At 39.2% G+C, this 26,019-nt stretch overlaps 3 protein-coding genes across 7 annotated transcripts; 2 read left to right on the top strand and 1 right to left on the bottom strand.

Annotated features, from left to right (window-relative positions):
* Positions 1–95: 95 nt before the first annotated feature.
* LOC131311464 (uncharacterized) lies at positions 96–4,184 on the bottom strand. Of its 2 annotated transcripts, XM_058338949.1 has the most exons (4): positions 4,022–4,151; positions 3,708–3,963; positions 2,871–2,993; positions 96–460 (listed from the first exon to the last, which is right to left on the bottom strand). In XM_058338949.1, the coding sequence occupies exons 2-4, from the start codon at positions 3,958–3,960 to the stop codon at positions 303–305; spliced, it is 534 nt and encodes a 177-aa protein (XP_058194932.1). In that variant the 5' UTR covers positions 3,961–3,963; positions 4,022–4,151; the 3' UTR covers positions 96–302. The 2 variants fall into 2 exon arrangements, with proteins under 2 accessions (XP_058194932.1, XP_058194933.1); XM_058338950.1 differs by having other exon boundaries at positions 3,737–4,184.
* Positions 4,185–6,721: 2,537 nt separating this feature from the next.
* On the top strand, positions 6,722–24,648 carry LOC131311463 (probable LRR receptor-like serine/threonine-protein kinase At1g74360). Of its 3 annotated transcripts, none has more exons than XM_058338948.1 (3): positions 6,722–6,836; positions 20,875–20,885; positions 22,894–24,648. In XM_058338948.1, exons 2-3 carry the CDS (start codon positions 20,879–20,881, stop codon positions 24,057–24,059), a joined length of 1,173 nt encoding a protein of 390 aa, XP_058194931.1. In that variant the 5' UTR covers positions 6,722–6,836; positions 20,875–20,878; the 3' UTR covers positions 24,060–24,648. The 3 variants fall into 3 exon arrangements, with proteins under 3 accessions (XP_058194931.1, XP_058194929.1, XP_058194928.1); XM_058338946.1 differs by lacking the exon at positions 6,722–6,836 and adding an exon at positions 16,834–18,083 and having other exon boundaries at positions 20,623–20,885; XM_058338945.1 differs by lacking the exons at positions 6,722–6,836; positions 20,875–20,885 and adding an exon at positions 22,094–22,369.
* Positions 7,565–12,422, top strand: LOC131311458 (probable LRR receptor-like serine/threonine-protein kinase At1g74360). Of its 2 annotated transcripts, XM_058338936.1 has the most exons (3): positions 7,565–8,126; positions 8,656–11,905; positions 12,167–12,422. In XM_058338936.1, exons 1-2 carry the CDS (start codon positions 8,063–8,065, stop codon positions 11,901–11,903), a joined length of 3,312 nt encoding a protein of 1,103 aa, XP_058194919.1. In that variant the 5' UTR covers positions 7,565–8,062; the 3' UTR covers positions 11,904–11,905; positions 12,167–12,422. The 2 variants fall into 2 exon arrangements, with proteins under 2 accessions (XP_058194919.1, XP_058194918.1); XM_058338935.1 differs by lacking the exon at positions 12,167–12,422 and having other exon boundaries at positions 7,566–8,126; positions 8,656–12,040.
* Positions 24,649–26,019: the final 1,371 nt, after the last annotated feature.

The following is a 26,019-nucleotide window of genomic DNA, read 5'->3' as shown; positions in this document are numbered from 1 at the left end:
AGACCAAAAAAATGTTACAAATCATTTTCCAACTAATAACATTTGGGTGGCAAGGGTTCCAATACTATTCCAACAATGAAGATTAAAAACATTCATACAACAACAGGACTTTTGATTTCCAATCCATCTGTACGAGTCATACAGTGTACAAATACATTGAAACAATGCAATTAACAAACAACTAACGATTGCCACATATATGCAGCTTCTCACAAATGGTACATTAGCAATTTTTGACTAATGAATAAGGTAAACTTTTTCTAAATGACGAGTTCAACAATTGAATTCAAAACACTTGCCTGCTACAAGGACTCGCTACTCTGTGGCAACTTGCAAGCCGCCGTGCTGTCTTTAGACTTGTATTTGCCAAGCATTTCTGCAACAGTTCTACAACGACACTGATTTCCTGGCCGGATTACATCCCCATAAACAGCCATTTCAATAATGTCAAGCTCTTTATCTGCAAGTAGATGAACATGTCATTTGGGAGTAAATCTACTTCCTACTCGAAGCAAAAGTCAGAAAGGTTAGAAATACTAGGATGTTTAGATATACCACATAAACAATTGATTCAAGAAACAGAGCAATTAGCCATGGTTGGAGTCCTTTGGGCAACGTTTAAGAGAAAACAAGGTTAGGCAGGAAGTTGGACATGTTGCGATAGGATGAGTATTTTAAGGTTGATAACTACTACAAATACATTAGCATTAGCAATATGCCAGTACCAGCACATCGTCCTTCACAAACTCAATAGTTCTGCATATATCTTTAACCACCCATCTGTACATGTCATAATCACCACCCTAGTTTGCCAATGGGCAGTAAACTATGAGCCTCTGAACTGAAACATTGACACCATAGCACTGAATTTGGGCATCTAGGTACAAAGCTAGCTATACTATTTTAATAACAGTTAAAAGAGGAAAAATGAAATTTTCGCCATCAAAACTTTGGACATACGTGGTTTACCTCTAGAAGTTTGATTGAGTTAAATCTCCTGCCTCTACCAAAAGGAAAGTGAACTGATCAACCCCCTTATGTAACACATGTGCGAGTGTCTTATCTCGACCAATAAGAAAACAAGAAGTTCGGTCAATGATCATAAAGTATTACTTCAACACTTTGGCGTACCGGTTATACAGGTCATTTTGGTGCTTTAGCTTAAGTAGACATATATGCAATGATATCCATGATTCAGCTAGTATGGACAAAATATACTGAGAGGCTGCATGGATACAGCAAGCTCCTTCACAGAATAGGGTATGCAAATTCAGTACACAAAAGGATCCTAGGCTCCTAGCTGAATATATAGTCTCTTATTACATTTCTACCAGCTCTGACCTGCACTATGCGCTGTTCACGATCCATGTCAGCAGACATGGTAGAATGAATGAATCCAAAAACTTACTAACTAAATACATCCATAAGATCTTTTTTTATAAGTAAATAGATATATTAAAAACCAAGCATTAAGGAAATGCCACCCATTTACAAAAAGAGGGGATTGCAAAAAAGGCCCTATACCCGACCAAAAGTATGAAAATGATCAATCCAATCTATGAATAGGTCAAGGGAGGGATTACATTCCCCCTTGTCCCTACTATACAAGCTACTAAACAAAACCCCTTGATCCTAAACAAAGGATGCGAACCCCTTCAAAAAATCTCATGTTCCTCTCACGCCAAATAATCCACATCAAACTAAGAGGGGTCATGAGGCAAACACACTACCTTCTTTTTCCTACTCTAGCACCTCCCCACGCGATTAAGAGCTCCAATACATCCATAAGATCTCACGATTTACATGGGGACAAATAAGAAAAACACCCTAAATAGCATCAAGAAATCGTATGTAACAGTGATTATGTAAGCATTATCTTGCCTAAATTTCTTTAGATTAGGCTCAATTACTGACTACAAAAGTATATCCTGAGAAGAAAAAAAGTGTCATTAAGAAGTATGTGCCATAGATTTCCTCAAACATACAGGAATATAAATTTGTCAAGAAGAGTCAAATTGTATGCCAACCACACAAACTTGGAATATTTCTCATTGCTCCTTCAGTTCCAACAATGCAATAATGAAATGATTTATTACGTAAAACACCAAATGACCAACTTATGTGAAATAGAACATCTTGATTGCACTGAATTCAAGCCACATAACAAACACAATTTTACAAAGGACATCATCAGCATAATAGGCTATTCAAATATTAAAGGGAAAATTTTCTTAGTCGTCCCTCTAATTTTACGGTTGTCTCAATTTCCATCCATGTAGTTTGTTTTATATTCCAAATTGGTAAAATCATTAACACCGTTAATGAAACTAACGGAAAAATATGATTAAAAAATTAAGTGCTCAAATTTTCAATCCGGTTGAACCGGTGCAAAGATTTTATTTTTTTGATCATTTTATCTTAAATGGTCATAATGGATTTTTGGCTCTAAGACCTTTCAATGAGCACCCCAAGAGTGCCTTGGAACTAAATAAGGAGTCCTCGGGTGCTCGTTGAAAGGCCTTAGAGCCAAAAATTCATTACGACCATCAAGGATAAAAGGATCAAAAAAATAAGATCTTCGCACCGGTTCAACCGGATTGAAAATTGGAGATCTTAATTTTTTAATCATATTTTTCCGTTAGTTTCATTAACGGTGTTAACGATTTTACCAATTTGGAATGCAAAACAAACTACAGGGACAAAATTGAGACAATTGAAACTAGAGGGACGAAATTGAGACAACCGTAAAACTAGAGGGACGACTACGAAAATTTGCCTAATATTAAATACACCAAAGTCGGGTAGCCAAGCAAGCATTCGCAGAAGACGAAAAGCCCAATGCAAAATGGGAGAGAATGGAGCAATCATACCTGTAAACTTGATATCACAAGAGTAGCCTTTCAATTGGGTAGTATCCACCTCATCTTTATTTCCTTTGAATCTATTTACCCTGCTTTGCAGAATCTGACAGTTTTCTGCAACAGATTCACCACCTGTAATACAAAGCTCCAATTTTAAAACAAAACAACCCCCAAAGCTCCAATTTTAAAACAAAAGAACCCCCAAAGATGGATTTTTTTTGTCCAATTCACAAACGGCCAAGGAAACCTAACCATTAGAATTTATTCAATTATCATCAACAAAAATCTATCAATCAAAAACCCTATAAACCCACTTATCTATTTACTAAAACATCACAATATTGAAGGAAATTAAGAGAGAGAGAGAGGGGGGGGGGGGGGGGGGGAGGACAATCCATAGAATTTTCAATCTTTTTTTTTTCTTTTTTTGGTAATGCAGGGCGCGCGCCTAGAATAAATTGCTGTAATCACCTCCCACAGCCGTTTCACACGCTTACAGGTGGGGTGGGGTGAGGTGACCCCAAAAATTATTGGCAAGAAGAATTCAACCTAAGAACTTTAGGAGGGAGCAAACCCCAAATTAATCAATCAAAACCCAAGAAACTCATTTATTTATTTATACAACTAAAAATGATGGAATTTGCAGTTGAAGGCAAAAAACAGTGGAACAATTGAAAGAGACAGAGAAAGAAAGAACATATGCCAATTAATCAATCGAAAAACGACAAACCCATATATATTTATTCAACTAAAAAACAGTCACTCAATCGAGGTACGAATGGCCGAAATGTTGAACAAATGGGGTTGGGTTTTAAAGTGAACTTGATCGAAGACAAGGGGGAAAACCTTTGGAGTAAGGGATGATGTGATCGTACTCAAAGCAGAGGCAACCGAGGCAGTTGAAGAACCGCTTGCAGACGACGTTGTCAGCAGCGTCCTTGCGCCACCGCTCCGGGTGGCGGCCTGGGACGGTCTTGGCTTTGGCCCAGCAGATGCTCTTTGCCTTTGTGTTGAAGAACCTCGGCGTACTACTATTTCCCTCTTTTTCGCTACCATTGCCACCACCACCGCCACCACTTGGGGAAGAAGAAGAACCCATGTTGTCTCTCTCTCTCTCCCTCTCTCTCCCTCCCCGGTTCTTGGGTTCTTGTGAAATCGAGGACTCTCTCTCTCTCTCCCCTGTTCTTGGGTTCTTGTGAAATCGAGGAGAGAGAGAGCCCTAATCTCTGTCGTTGGCTCTTGGAGCTGTCTGCGGAAATGTTCCGGCAGTGCTAGGAGGAAAAATTACAAATGCATACCTCATTAATAACCAGTTTCCGATTTAGCCCATTTTTTGCTGAAGGGCAACACTTTGCCCCATATAAGAACAAAGGTCCTTGATGCCGTTCATGCCGTGGCGGACGCATAAGCTCGAATCACATACCTCCGTCCCGGTTTATTTCTTTCCTTTTTGACTTATACATGTCTCAAATTGATTGTCCAATTTTAAAATCAATGCATCAGATTATTTAAATTTCCAAATCAATGGATCATATTTGATTTCCTTAATAAGGTTGGAAACTCGAGATTGGACAAATAAATCGGGATGGAGGGACTATTTTTGTATAGACAATAAAATTATAACTATATATTGTTACTTGTGAGATCCAAAGAAGAGACAATATTGTGAGTTTGCCCGCCTAACCACCGTTTGTTTTTATACACGTGACATAAAAAAATGATTGATAAGGGATTTTTCCACCCCACACAGAAATTTCAAAGAATTGTTTTTTCAAGGAATGTGCTGGGGTCAATTAGAATTTTTCTTAATTAACCAAATCTCTACAACTGCAGTTAATCTCATAGAAGTTTGTGGAATAAGCAAAATCAAAAAGTTGGTAAAATTAGCAATATTTGTGCAAAAAATAGCTTACATTAGAATAACCAAATTTAATAATCTCTTAAAACATCCTCATTGAATAATCAAAACTGATTTTGATTATCCATTTAGAAGTTGCTAAAGTTAGCAATATAAAGTTCACATTGTTTATTTTTTGCCTATAATCAAAATCAATAGGCCTACTGCCACCTATTCCTTCTTGCCAAAATGTTCACCTCCATTTCACGCTTATTTCATCCCTCCAAAATTTTCCCACCGCTTCGTCCCAATAATTTTTCCACCATTCTATTATTTTGTGGGTTTTGCTAATTTGAGGTTGCCAATTATAGTTGGAAAATTATACTTGAAAGCTGAAATAAAACAAAATAAAGTATTGTTTCCCTGTGATTTGGAAGCATTTAGCTGCCGAAAGGGCAACTGATCACATGAATATGTTGACTGCCTTTTAATTGGGGAAGAAGTTGTGAATAGGAAAGGGGAGGGCGAGGAGGTGTCTAATAAATTTGGTTATTGGCAAAAACATTACTAGTTTTGATTATGCAAATGCCCAAATTTGATTATTGGTTAGAAGGTTACTAAGTTTGATTATTACAATGTAAGCACTTTTTTTAAGCACATATTGCTAACTTTAGCAACTCTTTGATTTTGATTATTACAATGAGGATGCTCTTAGAGCATCTCCAAAGGGAGATGTCAAAATTGACGTGGACAAGTTAACAGTCATTTTTTACATCAACTCACAATCTAACCCATTTGCCTTCACTCATGCCAAAGCTGAGGTGGCTTTGACAACTTACTGCCAATTTTGAAAGCCTATCCCTCGCCTGCCAAATTTCAAAAAGTAACTGTTAGGAAAGTTTGAAAACTTTCTGTTGAGATCAAACATGATTTTGCCTACTGCCTTTCGAGGTTTTTTTTTTTTCGTTTAAGTTTATGAGCTTTATTTTTTTTGACATAGGATTGAAAAAAGAGAGCTTGATGTCAAATGAGAGATGTCAAAATATCACATAAGCCTTCAAAAAAATTGACATCACTAATTTGACATCTCCGATTGGAGATGCTCTTAGCAACTCATCAAATTTTGGCATTTGAATAATCAAAACTAATAAACTTTTGTCAATAACCAAATATAGTGATTTCCATATTTTCTCAATTAAGTACACTTATCATTACACAAAAACTTTTTCTCTCTCTCTCAACAATGTTTTCAAAAAATAATTTTAAATTTTTTTTAATAAAAAACTGTTTTTATGAACATTTTTTTTATAAATTTTTTTTTAAAAAAAAAACTTTTTTTTCACAATTTTTTTTCATAACCTAATTTTTTATACAGCTATTTTTTTTCCTTCCAAAACTGTTTAAATAAACTATTTTTTTCCAAACACAAATTTTTTTATTAAAAACTGTTTTTAACATAAAATATATATATTTTTATTAAAGACTGTTTTTAACATAGATTCAAAAACTAGTTTTCCAAAAAATATACGTGAAATGAAGTAGGAAAAGTTTAGAGGAAACTCAGGGAAGGAATCAATGTACACATTGGTTTTGATTATGAGCAAAAAATAACCAATGTGAGACTTGACATTGCACTTTGGATGTAGCCTATGATCAAAATTTGATATGACATGTTTTGATTATTCACTTCTGCCTATTCCACCGTGGATGTTCTAAGAGTTTAACAATAGCTTTTTGGATTTTATCTTAGATATTTTAAAAAATATATAAATAAAATTTATAATTTTTATTTTTTTGATTCGTACGAATTAATAATCTACAAAAATTAGACGCCAAACTAACAAATAAGAATTTTTTTAAATAAGAAAAAACTTAAAAATCTTTGGAAAACTTAGCCAAATGATTCTTGTGCAAAATATTTTTTTGTAGAGAATAATTCTTTACACCGTAGCTACGTGGCGGTATAAGAAATTTATTCTCTTTTTTAACGTTGAACAGTCATAACGTCAGATCCTCTATTGCGCCCACCAAATATACATGAAAGGTCAAAAGCAATACTCCATTCAACTAAAGTGGGGACGTCATGGGCAGGCGAATTTTGACGTTCACTGGCGACGGAGATGGTCGGCGACGGCGATGGCGATCTGAATGCAAAGGTGTGAATTATTCAGAACCTTTTCTGCATTTAATTCGTTCTTGAATCCCACGCATAAATGGTCTAATACAAATAATTTGCGAGGGAGGATTATTATTGTATTCAACCCTTGGGAATCACACTTGATGATCTGAAGTCTGAACAGTTAGTTTTGTTGGACTCAAATTAAAAAAATTAGGTTAACTGCATAACGGCAAAGGTTTAATCGAGTGATATATGTTTGACGACAAATGAACTGGCAGGTATCTGGCTGTCTATTTTTCTCGTGACAATTACGTTTCCTTCAGACGGATATTGATGCCCGGTCGATCTAAATTTTTTGATTGAACAATATGGATCAAATCAGGTCGCGATGGAGCCATCCAAAAGTGTATTGGGCGGTCTGGATGTGCCGAGTGGGTATCGCGTGGGATATACCCACCCGGCACCAGAAAATTCCTCCCTCGAGGAACCACATGAGGAAGTTTACAAGAGAGCGAGAGTATTTCATTCGTACAAGTTAGGCAAGACAATTGACCAAAGAATGATTTAAAATTGGAAACTACTCATCAAAGTTCTTAACTTGAGATTTAGAAAGACAGAAAACTCTCCCATTCCGAGCGTGCGCATGGAATTCAGTGTTCTTGTTTTATTATTACATGATTCGGTTCAAAGCAAAATATATCACGTACACGTTAGGCACACGACCATTGACCAAAAAAGAATGATTATTATCAAAAGTGGAAATTAGTCATTGGATTTTCTAGAAAATACACTACCAACTACAAATAGACGTGAAGGCCAAGAGCATTCCTTTTGACTCTAGGTTGAATATAGAGCCCCCATATATGGAAGGAATAACCAGTCAAACTGGGCGGCTGTTTTGCTGCCCCCACAGGCTCTCTATGCTCTCTCTCTGTGTGTGTTCTTCTTCCCACCCAGAAGAATAGTTTAACAACTAATACAAGTCTTCAACTTTAAACAACTCCCATCACACCCAAATAATCAAACTCTCTAACCATACACAATTGTACATAGATATTTCTTATTGTTTAAACCAGGTTCTGCTCTGAATCCCACCAAATTCTCATACATCTGTTTTCCCAAGTACCCTGTGTTGCTCTTGCGAAAAAGAAAAGCTTGTGCTTTTTTGATGATAATCTAACCCCCCATGAGATCACTTTAGAACTCGTCTAATATATATCTGAATCAGAGGAAGTGTTGCTGATCATGTCAAAAAACAAAGTCGGGGCTAGCTGTGTCGAATTAGTCTTTTTCTTGATCTTGATTTCAGGTACTAATCAAATTTTCCCTGTCTGAGTAATCTTCTGTTTTTGTATCTACTTGGGTTGTATGATCAAGCTTTTCTGAATAGCTTTGCAAGAAAATCTATCCATGTGCTGGTTTTGCAGTATTTGCTGTTTGATCAGTTCAGAATTAGAGCCCTTAGTGGTTATCAATGTTTTTCTAACTCAATTCTTTTTTTCTTATGGTCAAAGAGTACTCCTAGCATATGCACCCATGATTGAGGTTTCGGTATAATGGTATGACATGGATATTTTTCTCAATTAGCCATGTATTAATATCACATGGTGATTGATTTTGTTAGCAGGACTTGAATTTGATTACTGTCGATCACGGGTTTTGTTGAGGGTGAAAGTGTTCGTGGATTTTGTTGCTGGGACTGGAATTTGATACTTACCCAATAGCTATTGTTGATTTTGTTGTTTGCACTTGAATGGGATTCCATTAATCTTGGCTTTTTCTTGATAAGATTCCATTTCCACTGTTCTGCTATGTCATCAAGTCTGAACTTTTGTTAGGTACTACTGTTACTGGAGATACATTGGAGTCTGACAAAAAGGCACTGCTGAACTTGAAAATCTTCCTCGAAGAGCACAATCGCGTAAACCAAGGTAAATACTCTGAATGGAACAAAAATCAGACTTTGTCCCCATGTGCCTGGCCCGGAATCACCTGCTCCAGTGGCCGTGTCACCGGTGTCAACCTCTCAAGCAGCGAAATCTCCGGCAACATATTTGGAAACTTCTCCGCCTTAACTGCCCTCAACCACCTGGACCTCTCCAGTAACACTATTGGTGGTAGATTACCAACCGACTTAGGGCAGTGCCATGGCCTCAAGGTGTTGAACTTGTCTCACAATATCATCAGTGGTGAGCTTAACTTGACTAGACTCAACAACTTGGAAATTCTTGACTTAGCTACAAACCGTTTTTCTGGTGCAATTCAGTTAACTTTCCCGGCTATATGTAATAAGTTGGTTGTAGCCAATTTATCGACCAACAATTTCACTGGCACAATTGTGAATGGATTTGATTCATGCAATAATTTGAAGTTCCTTGACCTGAGTGCCAACAGATTATCGGGCAATATCTGGCCGGGTTTCGTGAGGCTTCGGGAATTTTCAGTTTCCGAAAACAAGTTAGTTGGCCCGATTTCACCTGATTTTTTCTCTGAGAGATGCGGTCTGCAAGTCTTGGACTTGTCGGAAAATGGTTTTGTTGGAGAGTTTCCGAAGGAAATTTCAAATTGTGGAGAATTGGTGATTTTGAATCTGTGGGGAAACAATTTCATCGGTCAGATCCCCGAGGAGATTGGCAACATTTCGGGTCTGCAAGGACTTTATTTGGGAAACAATAGCTTCTCCAGAGATATTCCAGAGTCTCTACTTGGATTGACAAACTTGGCCTTTTTGGATTTGAGCACGAACAACTTTAGAGGTGACATACAAGAAATTTTCGGGAAATTCATCCAAGTCAAATTTCTTGTATTGCATTCAAATTCATACACTGGTGGGATATACTCATCAGGAATTCTCAACTTGCCAAATATTTCCAGATTAGATCTAAGCTTCAACAACTTTTCGGGTCCATTACCAGTTGAAATCTCTCAAATGAAGAGCTTGAAGTTCTTGATGCTTGCATACAATGAGTTTGACAGTATTATCCCTCCAGAGTACGGGAATTTGCAAAGCCTCCAAGCTCTTGATCTATCCTTCAACAAGCTAAATGGGTCAATTCCTTCAAGTTTGGGAAACTTGACATCCCTCTTATGGTTAATGCTTGCCAACAATGCCTTAACCGGTGAAATCCCAGCAGAGTTGGGAAACTGTGGGAGCTTGTTATGGCTAAACCTTGCAAACAATCAACTTTCCGGGAAAATCCCCCCCGAGTTGACCAACATTGGCCTCAATGCAACTCCAACTTTTGAGCAAAATCGCAGAAACGATAGGGTGACAGTTGCTTCGGGCGAATGCTTGGCGATGAGGAGGTGGATTCCGGCGGATTACCCTCCATTTAGCTTTGTGTATACACTTCTTACAAGGAAGAGTTGTCGAACCCTTTGGGATCGGTTGCTTAAAGGGTATGGTATATTTGCGCTGTGCGTTGATGGCGTGAGGACGTTTCAGATGTCTGGTTATGTTCAACTCAGCAGCAATCAGTTATCTGGTGAAGTCCCTCGTGATATTGGTAAAATGCTTAAAGTCAGTATGTTGAACTTGGGAATCAATGGATTCTACGGTGATCTCCCTCCGGAGATTGGACAAATGCCACTAGCTGTGCTCAATATTTCGCAGAACAAGTTTTCGGGTGAAATCCCTAGGGAAATTGGGAATATTAAGTGCTTGAGAGACCTTGATTTGTCAAACAACAACTTCTCTGGAGTTTTCCCTACCGAGTTGAACAATTTAAACGAACTTAGCAAGTTCAACGTCTCGTTCAATCGCTACATCACCGGTGTTATCCCAGCAACCGGACAATTAGCAACATTTGAAAAGGAGTCCTTCCTTGGCGACCCACTGTTGAGTCTTCCTTCTTTCATAAACAACTCTGCCGATCATTCTCCAACAATAAATGATGAAAAGAAGTTGAAAAGAAAGCCGGCAAAAAGGGATTCGATTTTGGTTTTCTTGGCTTTGGTGGTGGTCTTTTTAGTGTGTGGAATTGTGACACTCGTGGTCTGCCTCACGGTGGAAAGCCCGGTAGAAATGCCCGGATATCACTTGGGGGATACAAATAGCCAACATGACTCTATTTCAAGTTCAAGTGCTTTTTCCCCATGGATTTCAGACACGGTTAAGGTAATCCGATTGGACAAAACGGCTTTTACTCATGCTGACATTTTGAAGGCTACGGGTAACTTCTCGGACGACAGAATTATTGGCAGGGGAGGATCTGGAACCGTATACAGAGGAGTGTTGCCAGATGGGAGAGAAGTAGCAGTGAAGAAGCTACAAAGAGAAGGCATTGAGGGCGAAAAAGAGTTCCGAGCTGAAATGGAGGTTCTCAGTGGAAACAGCTTCGGGTGGCCCCATCCGAACCTCGTGGCACTCTACGGTTGGTGCCTTGACGGGTCTGAAAAATTACTGGTTTACGAGTACATGAAAGGGGGGAGCTTGGAGGATCTAGTTTCTGACCGGACAATGCTGACATGGCGGAGGCGGATCGATATCGCGTTAGACGTGGCACGTGCCCTAGTATTCCTACACCATGAGTGCTTCCCTGGTATTGTACACCGTGACGTCAAAGCTAGCAATGTTTTGCTTGATAATGACGGGAGGGCCCGTGTGACAGATTTCGGCCTAGCTAGGGTTTTTGATGCCGGAGGAACCCATGTTAGCACGATGGTGGCGGGGACTGTTGGATACGTTGCGCCAGAATATGGGCAGACGTGGCAAGCCACTACTAAAGGCGATGTTTACAGCTTTGGAGTGCTAGCAATGGAGCTAGCCACCGGGAGGCGTGCAGTGGATGGAGGGGAAGAGTGTTTGGTGGAATGGGCTAGAAGGGTTATGGGAAATGGGCAAAAAGGTTATCTCAGTCGATCTATGATACCGGTAGCAATTTTGGGTTTTGGGCTTGGAGAGGCGGCGGAGGGGATGCGCGAGTTACTAAAGGTTGGGGTGAGGTGCACGGAGGGCATGCCACAGGCTAGGCCAAACATGAAGGAGGTCCTAGCCATGTTGATTCAGATTTCTAGCTGTCAGGCGCATAGCAGTTGTGGATCCTCTTCTCCTCCCTCATCTCATTGTGATGAAGGCTTAAATTAAAGGTTCCATACCTTTGCATTTCACATATAGATAGCTAGTTGAATATAGTACAGAAAGGGATACTTCGATTCTTCATGTATAAAGGGCATTCATCATTCATTGTTCTAAACAAGAATTTACTCAATTTTGGTGCTAAATTGTGAAGCAACTTTAGTAGAATACTTCTGTTGTCTGGTCAGTAAGATTGTATTAACAGTACTTGTATATCACGAGCTTACCAGCTGAACATGGTTAGATTGATTCATGCCAATTTTGAGGTCCAGATTATTGAGGCTTTCAGCATTTGTAATTTCGTTGAGGTTGTGACTGTGAGCGATGCAAGTGCTATTCGCTCTCTGTGCTATGGCACGAGTTCAGGAGCCTATTGCGAGTTTCGCAAAGGCCATCTACTATTACCTCTGTTGGAGTCCTACCTATGAAGCACCAACACACTTGCGTTGGTTGCCATATCCGTGTAGAAAAAGCCGAGAGCACCAACACGCTGGGAGCACAAGTATGCATATGGGACATGCCAAATGGCGCATCTAGTTATTTGTAATAACACCTATTGGCTAGTGTCCCTGATTACGCCGAGACATGTACGGATTGAGGGCGCATCTAGTTATTTGTAATAACACATAGTGGCTAGTGTCCCTGATTATGCCGAGACATGTACGGAGGCACGGCTTGGTGTCACTTCATTGTGTAGAAAGCTCATTTCAGGGGTTAAAATGTACAACAAACTTATGACTTGTGCCTTGTATTTGTCTCTTTTTGATGGATCATCTCTTAATTTTGTAGAAGCAGGTTCAGTTTTTGGTTTTATGTTAAGTGGGGTATTTGCGGATTTAATATATGTGTTATTTACAATTGAAAAATATACTATATTGTGTCTCTTGCCTTGTTAGTGTCCCCAACAATTTAGAATTGTCGTGTCACATGTCTGGTCTTAGAAGCCTACGGTAAGCATAAAGTTTGTGTGCGTGCTCTTGTTATTTGCCATTTTTTTCAGAATATTTATTTCATGTTATGCCAAGATAGATTTAAGCGCAAGTATCGTACACTACCCCTATTATTTTCTTGTTTTGAGTGTATGTAATTCAAGATGTGCATATTCAGTTCATGCAAAGCATGTCTCACGTTTCTTTGTCAAATTACAATGTTGAAACTTCCATGGTGTACTTGTTTGAACACTTTTTGTGGTATAGTCAAAATATGCATTGCACTTGGTACTGTAAATTTCTGTGAAGCTCTTCTATCAGAACTTGAACTCTTTTGGAAGTCTTAAAAAGCAGCTGCAACACATTCTCACAGGGAAGTTATATACTACTCTATACGTCAATTTTTAAGTGTCTAGCTTCGTAATTCCAACTTATTAAGGCGACATTATCATTACACCTTTCATATCAATTTTTACCTCCATTTTTTCTAATTACCCTCTTTGGAGACATTATCATTACATTTTTACTCATTACCTATTTAAAATAAAATTTACTTTTAGGGATAAAATGAAAAATGTATCAACTTTTACCCACTTATTAAGGAACAACTTAAAATGAAATATTGGACTCTAAAAAATGGGACGGAGGGAGTATTATTTTTGGGGTGACTAGGGAAGTTCTCAGGTAATTTACTGATGCCAAAGAAAATTATGCACTGACATTTTTCTTGGTCATGACCTAAACTTCAAAGCTTTCCCACAATTTTATTATTCCTCCATTTTGGTGGTTGACCAATAATTTTAAGGACTTTTGACTGAATTAGGCCTCATTCGGCTAAATAAGTCATTTGGCTTCTTTCTTTTCTTTCTTTTTTTTTCTTTTCGTATTTGTTACTTTTTCGTCGATTTTTTTGAGGATTATTGCTTTGTCATGACGAGAGGAATCTAAAAAATAAAAAATTACAATCGAAATCCAATTTTTTGAATAAAATTGGCTTATTGGCTTATTTTCGTCTTTCTTTAAAAAAAAATGGATTTTGATCTTTATTTTTTACTTTTTAGATTTCTCTCGTCATGACAAAGTAATAATCCTCATAAAATCGACGAAAAACTAACAAATGTGAAAAAAAATTGAATAAGGATAAAAAAAATAAGTCAAATGACTTATTTAGCTGAATGAGTCCTAAGAACTGGGGATAAAAGACTCGTGCTAGATACTCGACATTCAGGATGTGTGAAACTTGTCTGACGCATATAATTGGATTAATTCCTGAAACTCTTGTATGATTAGTTAAGTCACCTTGTATCTTTTACTCTAATAAATAGCTAACATATTGAAGAATATAACCGATTGACGTATTCGCATGTACTTGAGATGAAAAATTAGACGAATATAACCCCAATAAAATTGCATTTAACACTCGTGTCCCAATTCATGTCACATAGGCCCTAACCCGGCGGTGGTTATGGGCGTATCGCACAAATTAGTAGTCGGGTCCGCCGCCTATGATCAAATAAAATGACATGTTGCAGATAATCCAATTTGATAGGTGGGTATCCACACACGGTAATATGGTGCTTATCAACCTTGCCAAGAGACCCTCCTGGCATCATTAGCATTTATCTGGCACAAGCTGTATACATGTCTTCCGTGTTCTTCAAGAAAACCCACTTGGGCAAAATTGCTATTTTGATCTCTAGAAGGGTGTTTGGAGATGTTTCTGCCTTGATCAACTAATATTGGAATGGGGTGACCCTCAAGGAAATGACTGTTGTAGGGGACAGAATAGATTGTGCAGTTGAATGTGTGGACTTCTTTGGGTAGGGCTCGGGTTTTCAGGTGAGAACAATTTTTTTGATCCTATATTCATAGGGGAGGAAAAAAAAAAAAAAACAGATTTTCGGATTTCGGATTGGAGAGGGAAAATCAAAGAAAAATGATGGAAAAGAAAAGGGATAACTTACGGGACAATCTAAAAATTGCCCCTTATTGATGGTGCATTTTTAAATTGGGCTGGAGTTCTTGGGAATAAGGGCCAATTACTTGGACTGACCGGTAATTTATCGAAAGAAAAATGAGTTGGAAAGCTATTAGTAATTTTTTTCCCCCCTTTCGAACACGTTCTTTCGAACACGTTAGGACAATAAAAGTAAATAAATGTACCCATTCCCACGAATTTCTTTCCTCAGTTACCCATATATAGAGTTTTTTTAGTGTACTGGATCTTCTCTAAAATCTAGTACTATGGTGGTGATTCGAACACGCTCTCGATCACTATTCTCAGAATCTGGATCTCGACCAAAGCTACCAGTTCCAGCAGAAGCTACGATTACGATTACAGCGGTTCAGCTACATCATTGCTTGAATGAGGAGCGGTGATCACTTTTTTTACAGAGAAGAGAAGGAAGAAAAAGCAAATTTTGTGGCCCACCTCTTGGATGGCCCATAGCTCAAGGTCGTGCTGATCAAATGATCCTAAGTAAGGGTCATCATTTAGCCCGAAGGCCCGCGACCCGCACAAAACCCGCCCGGTCCGTCGGGTGGTTACTCGGTCCGAGCCCGTAAAACGGGCGGGTTAGCCCGGCCTGTAGTTTGTAATGGGCGGGCTCGGGCCTATGAATTTTTACTCGGCCCGCCCGTAGGCCCTACCTGTGAGCCTGCCTGGCAGCCCGCCCAAAGGCCCGCCTACTAGCCCGAAATCCCACAAAACCCTTTCTTTTTTCCCTTAGTTTAGTTTTGCCCAAGGAAATTTAAGCCCGCAGGTTGGCCCGCCGGCCCGCCAATTGGGCTAGCCCGTAGGCCGGGCTTGGGCTTCATTTATGGTAGGTAGCCCGGCCAGCCAAAAAGAAAAAGCTCTATCGGCCCGGCGCGATGATGACCCTTAATCCTAAGCATCTGTTGTAGACACCAGTGAGATCAACTGGGTTATGAGCTCTTTGACCGTTAAAAAGGAGATTCGAGAAAAGATGGAATGGGAAGATGTGTTTCCGGAACAAACAAGTTACGGGTCGAGAATGGGGAGTTATCAAAGTTAGACAAGATTGGAATGAGGATAGGAACATGTATTTGATGTACCAGAATGAAATCTTTCGATTGGTGAAAAGAATAAACAGCTAGTTTATCAAATTAAAGGGCACGACTTTCGAGAATTTGGCATACGAATCGCCGAAAACCATTTCATAACCAGTGACCTTTCGAGTATTGCTATGTGTACATACGCAATATATATATCATGTATATATAAGTTTTGTGGGGCCCATCTCGGGTCTTACATAAATGATTCGAACCGTCCATTATTTTTAAAACAATTTTTTATGGAGTCCTATAAAAAATCAGCTCAACCGATATCGCTAAGGTTTTTTTCTTAATTTGTAGGAGCGAAATTAAGTAGTTAAGTAATTTCATCCCATAAATTCAGAAAAAAACTTTGCCGATACCGGGATGAACTGATTTTCTAAAAGGCTCTATAAAAAAATGTTTTAAAAATAATAGGTGGTTCGAATCATTTTTGTAAGACCCGAGGTAGCCCACAAAACTCATTTGCAACTCATGTATATTTATAGCTTTATTGGTAAATAAAGTGTGAGTTTAGGGCCTTTATGTTCAGCATCAGGAAAAAAGTGCCAAATGTGTTGCTCCAGTTTATAGGGTCATATGTTTTAGCTTCAGAAAAACGTGGGGAAATGAGATGCACATAAGTAGGAGCAGAACCACTTATGAAGTGAATGGCTGAGATGCACCGCACATTCTCACCCACCAAAACCCTCCTTACCCAATTCCGTACTGATGTTCTGATGTATTTTCAGACCATGAGATTTGACTCAGGCGAACGGAGACTCGACCACGCGAGGTGAGGCTATCCAAGATCCAGCTCTGATACTATGTTAAATTTCTTGAAGAGTTCCAACATAAAATCAATGTGCAACAGGCGAAGTGGCCTCTAGAATATAATAACCAAGTGGCCTCAAGAATATAATAACTAAGTTCGGGTGACTTGGATTAGTGATGTGGGATAAAGTCTACCGAATTTCAATTGCGGAGACAAAGTAGCAGAGAGGGAGATGGGAGCATGTCATGAGTGGGCCAAGCCAGAACATGGGGTTGTCTGGGTACCGGAGTTGGGGTTTGAGATCTTAGCTATGGGGTAGTGAATTGTTTGAGTCTTCTGGTATAAATGTTTTGTGTGTGTTGTATAATGTTTGTGCGTAGGTATGGTATAATGTGTGAGAATTTTGAGAGAGAGAGAGAGAGAGAGAGAGAGAGAGGGACCCTTCCAAGGGGGTTTCCCCCAGCCCTGTTGTGGAGTATGTGATTGTGAGAGAGTGAGTGTGAGAAACGTGTGATGTGTTTATGTAATTTCGTGAGGCTAATAAAAGTAGAGTTTTTTTTTTTTTTTTAAATGTTTGTGTGTGAATCTCTCTTTACCCACCAACATTTTATACTTTCTGTAGATTCGTCCTACATGAGAAGTCTACATGGATGATCCGGAGTATATAATAAATTTGGACCCAAGGGTGCTGTAGTGCATTGTGTGACTCGATGATCCTTGGTCTGAGCTCCTCTTCAATCGGTTCAAGAGTTGCCTAGCCTTCTTGCCCTAACCTGCACAATGAACGCACGACTAAGACCTAGCCGGGTTAATTTGCCCTGCAAGGTCCTCCGGCGAGAGGATGAGAATGTGCAGAGAGCAAAACAAGAGACTAGGGTTTTTGTGTGGGAGTTCTGGTGTAGAACAGTAGAAGTATGTATCTCTTTAGGGCTGCTTTGCTTGGTATTTATAGAGTCTGCTTAGCTTGCTCTCCAAATACAGGCATGTGCCTTGCATGAGTCGGCTAACGTCATTGTGACATCACTGATAAGATATAGTAACCATTTTTGGTGTGAACTGGCACCCCTATGTGCGCCAATCATTATCTTTTGGCATAACCGCTTCAGCGCGTGGGGTGGTACGCTGGTACGTGGTATTGCTGAGCCCCGTCTTCGGCCGAGCCCCAGGGCGGGCAACTTGAAGGGGGGAAGAAGCGACGAACTCATTTATCTTGACATCAGCCGAACTGGAGGACTCTCTTCTCGGCCGAGGTGTCGGGTAAGTGGAGGGGACCTTTCCCTGAGCTCCGGTCATCGCCAAACCTAGGCATCAAGGGTACTACCGCCTCCCTCGAAATAACCTCGGTCTGTACTTGTTGGACATGGGTCCGAGCCATTTGGTTCGGCCTACTACAATAGCCCCTCAATTTCTGCCGTCGCCATTGCATGGTAGGTGTCACGCCCTCGATTTTCAACATAAATAAATAATCCTTTTTGATAAAAGATCCTCACATGTCATAATTTATACCCAAAAGAGTTCCCATAGGTTAATCTTTACAAAACAAGTCCCCATGATTGGCGTTATACAACTTTGGCACTCTGGCCCCAAAGAAAAACTTAAATACATGTACAAGCAAACCATTAAGTTCCAAACGGTTTAGTTAAGAGAAATTTCTAGAATGTATAGTTACAAATCCATCTTTAACAAAATAAAATCCTTTACAAACGATGACCAAGTAACTAAAACAATTATCTTCCAAAAGTCTTTCACTTTCAAACACGCAATGCATGCAAGCTACTATCCAGCATTTGAACTTGAAAAGAAAGATTAGGTTGAGCTACACTAGCCCAGTAGAGAGTTCTATACTTAAACTATATGAAAATGCGAAGAAACATGCACCAAGGGTGAATGAATACAGCAGAATATATAAAAAACAATAATAATAGTAATATGAGTCTTCCACGACGAAGGAGCACTTTATAACAAAACAAAGAAATCAAATCTTATAAGAGTATCCTCAATAACTCACAAGTCAACTAATGGTAGAAATCTACTCAAATCATTCTAATTAAACCATTGCTTGTCCTCAACCATCACTTGACCAACACTACGCAAAATTAAATTCTCATATGTTACCCATTGTGCCTCAATCTATAAGGATATATGATGATCATCCACAAACCGTAATACAAGAGCAATAATAAATATGTACAACGAATACAAATGAACTAATGACAATGAATATATCTCCCTGTAGAATAATACGAACATAACACTGAATTTTCTTTTAGAACATAATCAATTTGTCTTGTACATCTCAAGTATTAACCATTTTCTCTTTCAATACAATTTCGGGCATTCGGGACCCCGTGCGTCCATGAGAAACCTTTCGTTTATGTCCGGGCATTCGGGACCCCGTGCGTCCACTAGAAACCTTTTATTTCTGTCCGGGCATTCGGGACCCCGTGCGTCCACTAGAAACCTTTCATTTTTGTCCGGGCATTCGGGACCCCGTGCGTCCTCCAAAACCATTTCGTTCATGTCCGGGCATTCAGGACCCCGTGCATCCACTAAGAACCTTTTTATTCATGTCCGGGCATTCGGGACCCCGTGCGTCCACATCACATCATTCGTATCGCTTTTCATCCTATGTATTTCCAAGACTCTAACTTGAAGAATGTAAATAAGAGATATCGATGTTAAACAGACGGTTCACATATTAACTCCTACTTCCGTATTGTTTCAAAACTCGTTATCTAAGTTGATCCCTCGCACTACATGGCACCAAGTGTAAACTGATCATATTTCATTCATGATTTATCCAACTTTCTACTTAGCAATCAACCTCGGCGTGCGACAAGTTCATAACGTCTAATTCGTCATCCCATCATATTCTTCAATTCACAAATCTCAATATCACACTAGAAAATATATACATCAGACTTGCATCATCATATAAACATGTCTTAAAGCTCCCAAAATCGTTCTAATGCATAAACACTATTTGGCATTATTTCAAGTTAATCTCATATTTTGAATTCCCAAAAAACAAGGGTCCGAAGACACGAGAGCAACTCAAGCAATCATTGAGATACAAGTAACCGTGTTAAGAAGTGGTTTGAAAGTGTCGAGGGGGTATTGAAAGTGATCAGGGGTCCAAACCATGGAAGAGGAAACTTTTTAAAATTTTCCAGTTTGGTACATGTAGCAAGATTAAGGCGCTACATGTAGCCAGCGAACAGAAGGTATAATTTGAGTTAATGGTGCTACATGTAACCAGCGAACAAAATGTATAATTTGAGTTTGCTACATGTAGCGGTTAAGGGTGCTACATGTAGCTAATGAACAAAAAATCAAAGAAATCTGGGTTTGCTACATGTACCGGGTAAATACTGGTACATGTAGCACCTGGATTTTTCAGCACGATTTTGACAGCTTTCAAAGGCAAACACGAGGCCTCCAAACAATGATCCAACGCAAGTTTTGGACACCGAATCATCCCATAAACATATAGAGAAAGATAGAAATCCCTACCTCGAGCATCAAAGCCGAACCCCACGAGGGATCGAGCCCTAGCTTCCAAAATCGACTTCGAGAGCAATACACCTCCACCGAGCGCTAGCCAACGATGTACGAGCTCCGAATACGCGCGTAGACGATGGATTGGAGGTTGATTGTCTTGGGTTTTGAGTTTTGGGTGGAGTTTTTGAGTTATGGAGTGAGAGAGGGAGAGGAGCCGAGAGAGGGGAGAGAGGCCGGGAGTTAGAGAGAGAGTGGGATTGGGGATTTTAATCCCCTACATCCCTATACACACATATATATACTAGGACACACACACACTAATCACACTTGCACTCCCTCCACTTTCAATCCTTATCACTTAAATTCCCAATTCAAATAAATTCAAGAAATTTCACATTTAGTCAAGATTTTTTTTTTTAACATTATAAATCCTTTAAGAGATTTTAAAAAATACGAGTCTCTACGGTAGGTATTGATAATAAGCCTGGACAAACTTCGGAATTCGCCGAACCCGGGTAACCGCGGGTATGTCCACAACTTGGCCGAACCTTGCCATCGATTATCTCCTTGGAAGAGCTGGAGCTGGAGCTGCAACTGCTAGAGTTGTGCTCCAATGGATGAGTGCCAGGTGTCGACTTCTGTGTGTGTCGACTTCTGTGTTGGTGCAGGCAAATTTTGACGTTCCCTGGCGACGGAGATGGTTGGCGACCGCGATGGCGATCTGAATGCAAGGTGTGAATTATTTAGAATCTTTTCTGCATTTAATTCCTTCTTTAATCACACGTATAAATGGTCTAATACGAATAATTTGCGAGGGAAAATTATTTGTATTCTTTCTTTTTTTTCGGTCAATCGGAAATTTGAATATTGTTGTATTCAACCCTAGGGAATCACACTTGATCTGAAGTCTGAACAGTTAGTCCTCAAATTAAAAAATTAGGTTAACTGCATAAAATCGAGTAATATATGTTTGATGACAAATGAACTGGCAGGTATCTGATTGTCTATTTTTCTTGTGACAATTACATTTCCTTCAGACGGATGCCGATGCCCGGTCGATCTAAATTTTTTGATTGAACAATATGGATCAAATCAGGTCATGATGGGGCCGTCCAAAAGTGTATTGGATGACCCGGATGTACCGAACGGGTATCATGTGGGATATATCCGCCTGGCACCAGAAAATTCCTCCCTCGAGGAACAACATGAGGAACTTTACAAGAGAGCGAGAGGATTTCATTCGTACAAGTTAGGCAAGTGTTTGTTCCATAATTGTGATTTTCTTTTACCCGTCGATTGGACGACACGTGGCAAGGGTAAAATTGGAAAGATGAAAGGTGATTTTGGTTCGCCTTAATAAAGTAGGTTTAAGTTGGTTAAACTTGATTAATATCAACAAAATTGTGATAAAGTTTTAAGGATTATTCACCCGTCGAGTGATTGGTTAATGAATATTATATGAATTGTTTCTTCTTTCGATCAAGTGACAGGTGTCAGAAGGGGGTATATCCAACTCCCCCATGATCAAAGGAGCAGTTGGCCACGATCAAAGAGTTAGTTTTTTTTCCAGACGTGGGTTACTCATTGTACGTGGAAGTTACAGTTTTTTTTCCAGACGTGGTTTACTCATTGTACGTGGAAGTTACAGAATTGGAAAGAAGAATTTAACTGCCATCTCGGAGGGAAGATTCAAATTCAAACTTAAAAAGGCTTCTATTTATAATCAAGATCAAGACAGTTTGAAGGACACACAAACAACGTCAATAGGCCTTTATCTTTTCTTTTCTAGGAGTAGTTATAACTTGTAATTGTTCACTCGATTATCTTAATTGATTGTTCTTCTACTTTGGAGATTAATAAAGCCCATTTTGTTAGTCTTCTTCTACAATCCATCCACTTCATTGTTTGTTTCCAAAGAAGTTCTGAAATACGGCAACGAACCAGACTCTACTTTTCACACCCACATTCCAGCAAGTCACGATATCATTTCTCTGTCGATTTCCCGTCGATTGGATAGAAATCAGAAAATTAGGAAACAGCAAGAAAATTGACCAAAGAATGATTTAAAATTGGAAACTACACATCAAAGTTCTTATAACTTGAGATTTAGAAAGACAGAAAACTCTCCCATTCCGAGGAAGGGTTGCTAATCATGTCAGAAAACAAAGTCGGGGCTGGTTGTGTCGAATTAGTCTTTTTCTTGATCTTGATTTCAGGTACTAATCAAATTTTCCCCGTCTGAGTAATCTTCTGTTTTCGTATCTACTTGGGTTGTATGATCAAGCTTTTCTGAATAGCTATGCAAGAAAATCTACCCATGTGTTGGTTTTGCAGTATTTGCTGTTTGATCAGTTCAGAATTAGAGCCCTCAGTGGTTATCAATGTTTTTCTAACTCAATTCTTTTTTTCTTATGGTCAAAGAGTACTCCTAGCATATGCACCCATGATTGAGGTTTCGGTATAATGGTATGACATGGATATTTTTCTCAATAAGCTCATGTATTAATATCACATGGTGATGGATTTTGTTAGCAGGACTTTTATTTGATTACTGTCGATCACGGGTTTTGTTGAGGGTGAAAGTGTTCATGGATTTTGTTGCTTGGACTTGAATTTGATACGTGCCCAATAGCTATTGTTGATGTTTGCACTTGAATGGGATTCCATTAATCTTGGCTTTTTCTTGATGAGATTCCATTTCCACTGTTCTGCTATGTCCTCAAGTCTGAACTTTTGTTAGGTACTGCTGTTACTGGAGATACATTGGAGTCTGACAAAAAGGCACTGCTGAACTTGAAAATCTTCCTCGAAGAGCACAATCGCGTAAACCAAGGTGGATACTCTGAATGGAACAAAAGTCAGACTTTGTCCCCATGTGCCTGGCCCGGAATCACCTGCTCCGGCGGCCGTGTCACCGGTGTCAACCTCTCCAGCAGCGAAATCTCCGGCGACATATTCGGAAACTTCTCCACCTTAACTGCCCTCAACCACCTGGACCTCTCCAGTAACACTATTGGCGGTAGATTACCAACCGACTTAGGGCAGTGCCATGGCCTCAAGGTGTTGAACTTGTCTCACAACATCATTGGCCTCAATGCAACTCCAACTTTTGAGCAAAATCGCAGAAACGATAGGGTGACAGTTGCTTCAGGTGAATGCCTGGCGATGAGGAGGTGGATTCCGGCGGATTACCCTCCATTTAGCTTTGTGTATACACTTCTTACAAGGAAGAATTGTCTAAGCCTTTGGGATCGGTTGCTTAGAGGGTATGGTATATTCGCGCTGTGCGTTGGTGGCGTGAGGACGTTTCAGATGTCCGGTTATGTTCAACTCAGCAGCAATCAGTTATCTGGTGAAGTCCCTCCTGATATTGGTAAAATGCTGAAAGTCAGTATGTTGAACTTGGGAATCAATGGATTCTACGGTGATCTCCCTCCGGAGATTGGACAAATGCCACTAGCTGCGCTCAATATTTCGCAGAACAAGTTTTCGGGTGAAATCCCTAGGGAAATTGGGAATATTAAGTGCTTGAGGGACCTTGATTTGTCAAACAACAACTTCTCTGGAGATTTCCCTACCGAGTTGAACAATTTAAACGAACTTAGCAAGTTCAACGTCTCGTTCAATCCCTACATCACCGGTGTAATCCCAGCAACCGGGCAATTAGCAACATTCGAAAAGGAGTCCTTCCTTGGCGACCCATTGTTGGGTCTTCCTTCTTTCACAAACAACTCTGCCGATCATTCTCCAACAATAAATGATGAAAAGAAGTCGAAAAAAAAGCCGGCAAAAAGGGATTCGATTTTGGTTTTCTTGGCTTTGGTGGTGGTCTTTTTTTTTTTGATTGGCTTTTGTGGTGGTCTTTTTTTGTTTGATCGGCTTTGGCCGTCGAAAAGATTGTATTAACAGTACTTGGATATCACGAGCTTACCAACTGAACATGGTTAGATTGATTGATGCCAATTTCGAGGTCCAGATTATTGAGGCTTTCAGCATTTGTGATTTCGTAGAGGTTGTGACTGAGAGTGATGCAAGTGCTATTCGCTCTCTGTTCTGTGGCACGAGTTCAGGAGCCTATTGCGAGTTTCGCAAAGGCCATCTACTATTACCTCTGTTGGAGTCCTACCTATGAAGCACCAACACACTTGCGTTGCTCGCTGTATCCTGTTGAAAAAGCCGAGAGCACCAACACGCTGGGAGCACAAATATGCGTATGGGACATGCCAAATGGCGCATCTAGTTATTTGTATTAACACCTAATGGCTAGCGTCCCTGATTACGCCGAGACATGTACGGAGGCACGGCTTGGTGTCACTTCATTGTGTAGGAAGCTCATTTTAGGGGTTAAAATGTACAACAAACTATAACTTGTGCCTTGTATTTGTCTCTGTTTGATGGATCATCTCTTAATTTTGTAGAAGCAGGTTCAGTTTTTGGTTTTATGTTAAGTGGGGTATTTGCGGATTTAATATATGTGTTATTTACAATTGAAAAATATACTATATTGTGTCTCTTGCCTTGTCGGTGTCCCCAACAATTTAGAATTGTCGTGTCACATGTCTGGTCTTAGAAGCCTACGGTAAGCATAAAGTTTGTGCGCGTGCTCTTGTTATTGGCCATTTTTTTCAGAATATTTATTTCATGTTATGCCGAGATAGGTTTAAACGCGAGTATCGTGCACTACCCCTATTATTTTCTTGTTTTGAGTGTATGTAATTCAAGATGTGCATATTCAGTTCATGCTGTCACGTTTCTTTGTCAAATTACAGTGTTGAAACTTCCATGGTGTACTTTTTTGAACACTTTTTGTGGTATAGTCAAAATATGCATTGCACTTGTTCTTTAAATTTCTGTGAAGCTCTTCTATCAGAACTTGAACTCTTTTGGAAGTCTTAAAAGGCAGCTGCAACACATTCTCGCAGGGAAGTTATATAGTACTCCATCCGTCCCTTTTAAGTGTCTAGTTTCGTAACTCCAACTTATTAAGGCGACTTTATCATTACACCTTTCATATCAATTTTTACCTCAATTTTTTATAATTACACTCTATAGAGATATCATCGTTATATTTTTACTTATTAATTTTTCAAAATAAAATTTACTTTTAGGGGTAAAATAAAAAATGTATCAACTTTTACCCACTTATTAAGGGACAACTTAAAATGAAATATTGAACTCTAAAAAAGAGACGGATGGAGTATTATTTTTGGGGTGACTAGGGAAGTTCTCAGGTAATTTACCGACGCCATAGAAAATCATGCACTGACATTTTTCTTGGTCATGACCTAACCTTCAGAACTTTTCCACAATTTTATTATTCCTCCATTTTGGTGGTTGACCAATAATTTTAAGGACTTTTGACTGAATTAGGCATCATTTGGCTAAATAAGTCATTTGGCTTATTTTTTGTCTTTATTTAAATTATTTTCGTATTTGTTAGTTTTTCGTCAACTTTTTGAGGATTATTGCTTTGTCATGACGAGTGGAAGCTAAAAAATAAAAAATTACGATCGAAATTCAATTTTTTTTGAATAAAAACGAAAAAATTGACTTATTGGCTTATTTTCGTCTTTCTTAAACAAAAATTAGATTTTGATCGTAATTTTTTACTTTTTAGATTCTCTCGTCATGACAAAGCAATAATCCTCATAAAATTGACGAAAAACTAACAAATGCGAAAAAAATTTGAATAAGAACAAAAAAATAAGCCAAATGTCTTATTTAAAGGTTATTTGGTTGGGATACGAAAAGTGAAGGTGTAGAGTAAGTATTTGAGGGTGTTTTATCCAACTTTGGTTGGATAGATCTTTGTACTTTTGGTTTCCTCATCGATGTACCCTTTCGAGTTTAATAAAAAGTTTTGTTT

Source organism: Rhododendron vialii, chromosome 12a, assembly GCF_030253575.1.
Source record: "Rhododendron vialii isolate Sample 1 chromosome 12a, ASM3025357v1".
NCBI lineage: Eukaryota > Viridiplantae > Streptophyta > Magnoliopsida > Ericales > Ericaceae > Rhododendron > Rhododendron vialii.
This window is presented reverse-complemented; position numbering and strand designations above follow the sequence as displayed.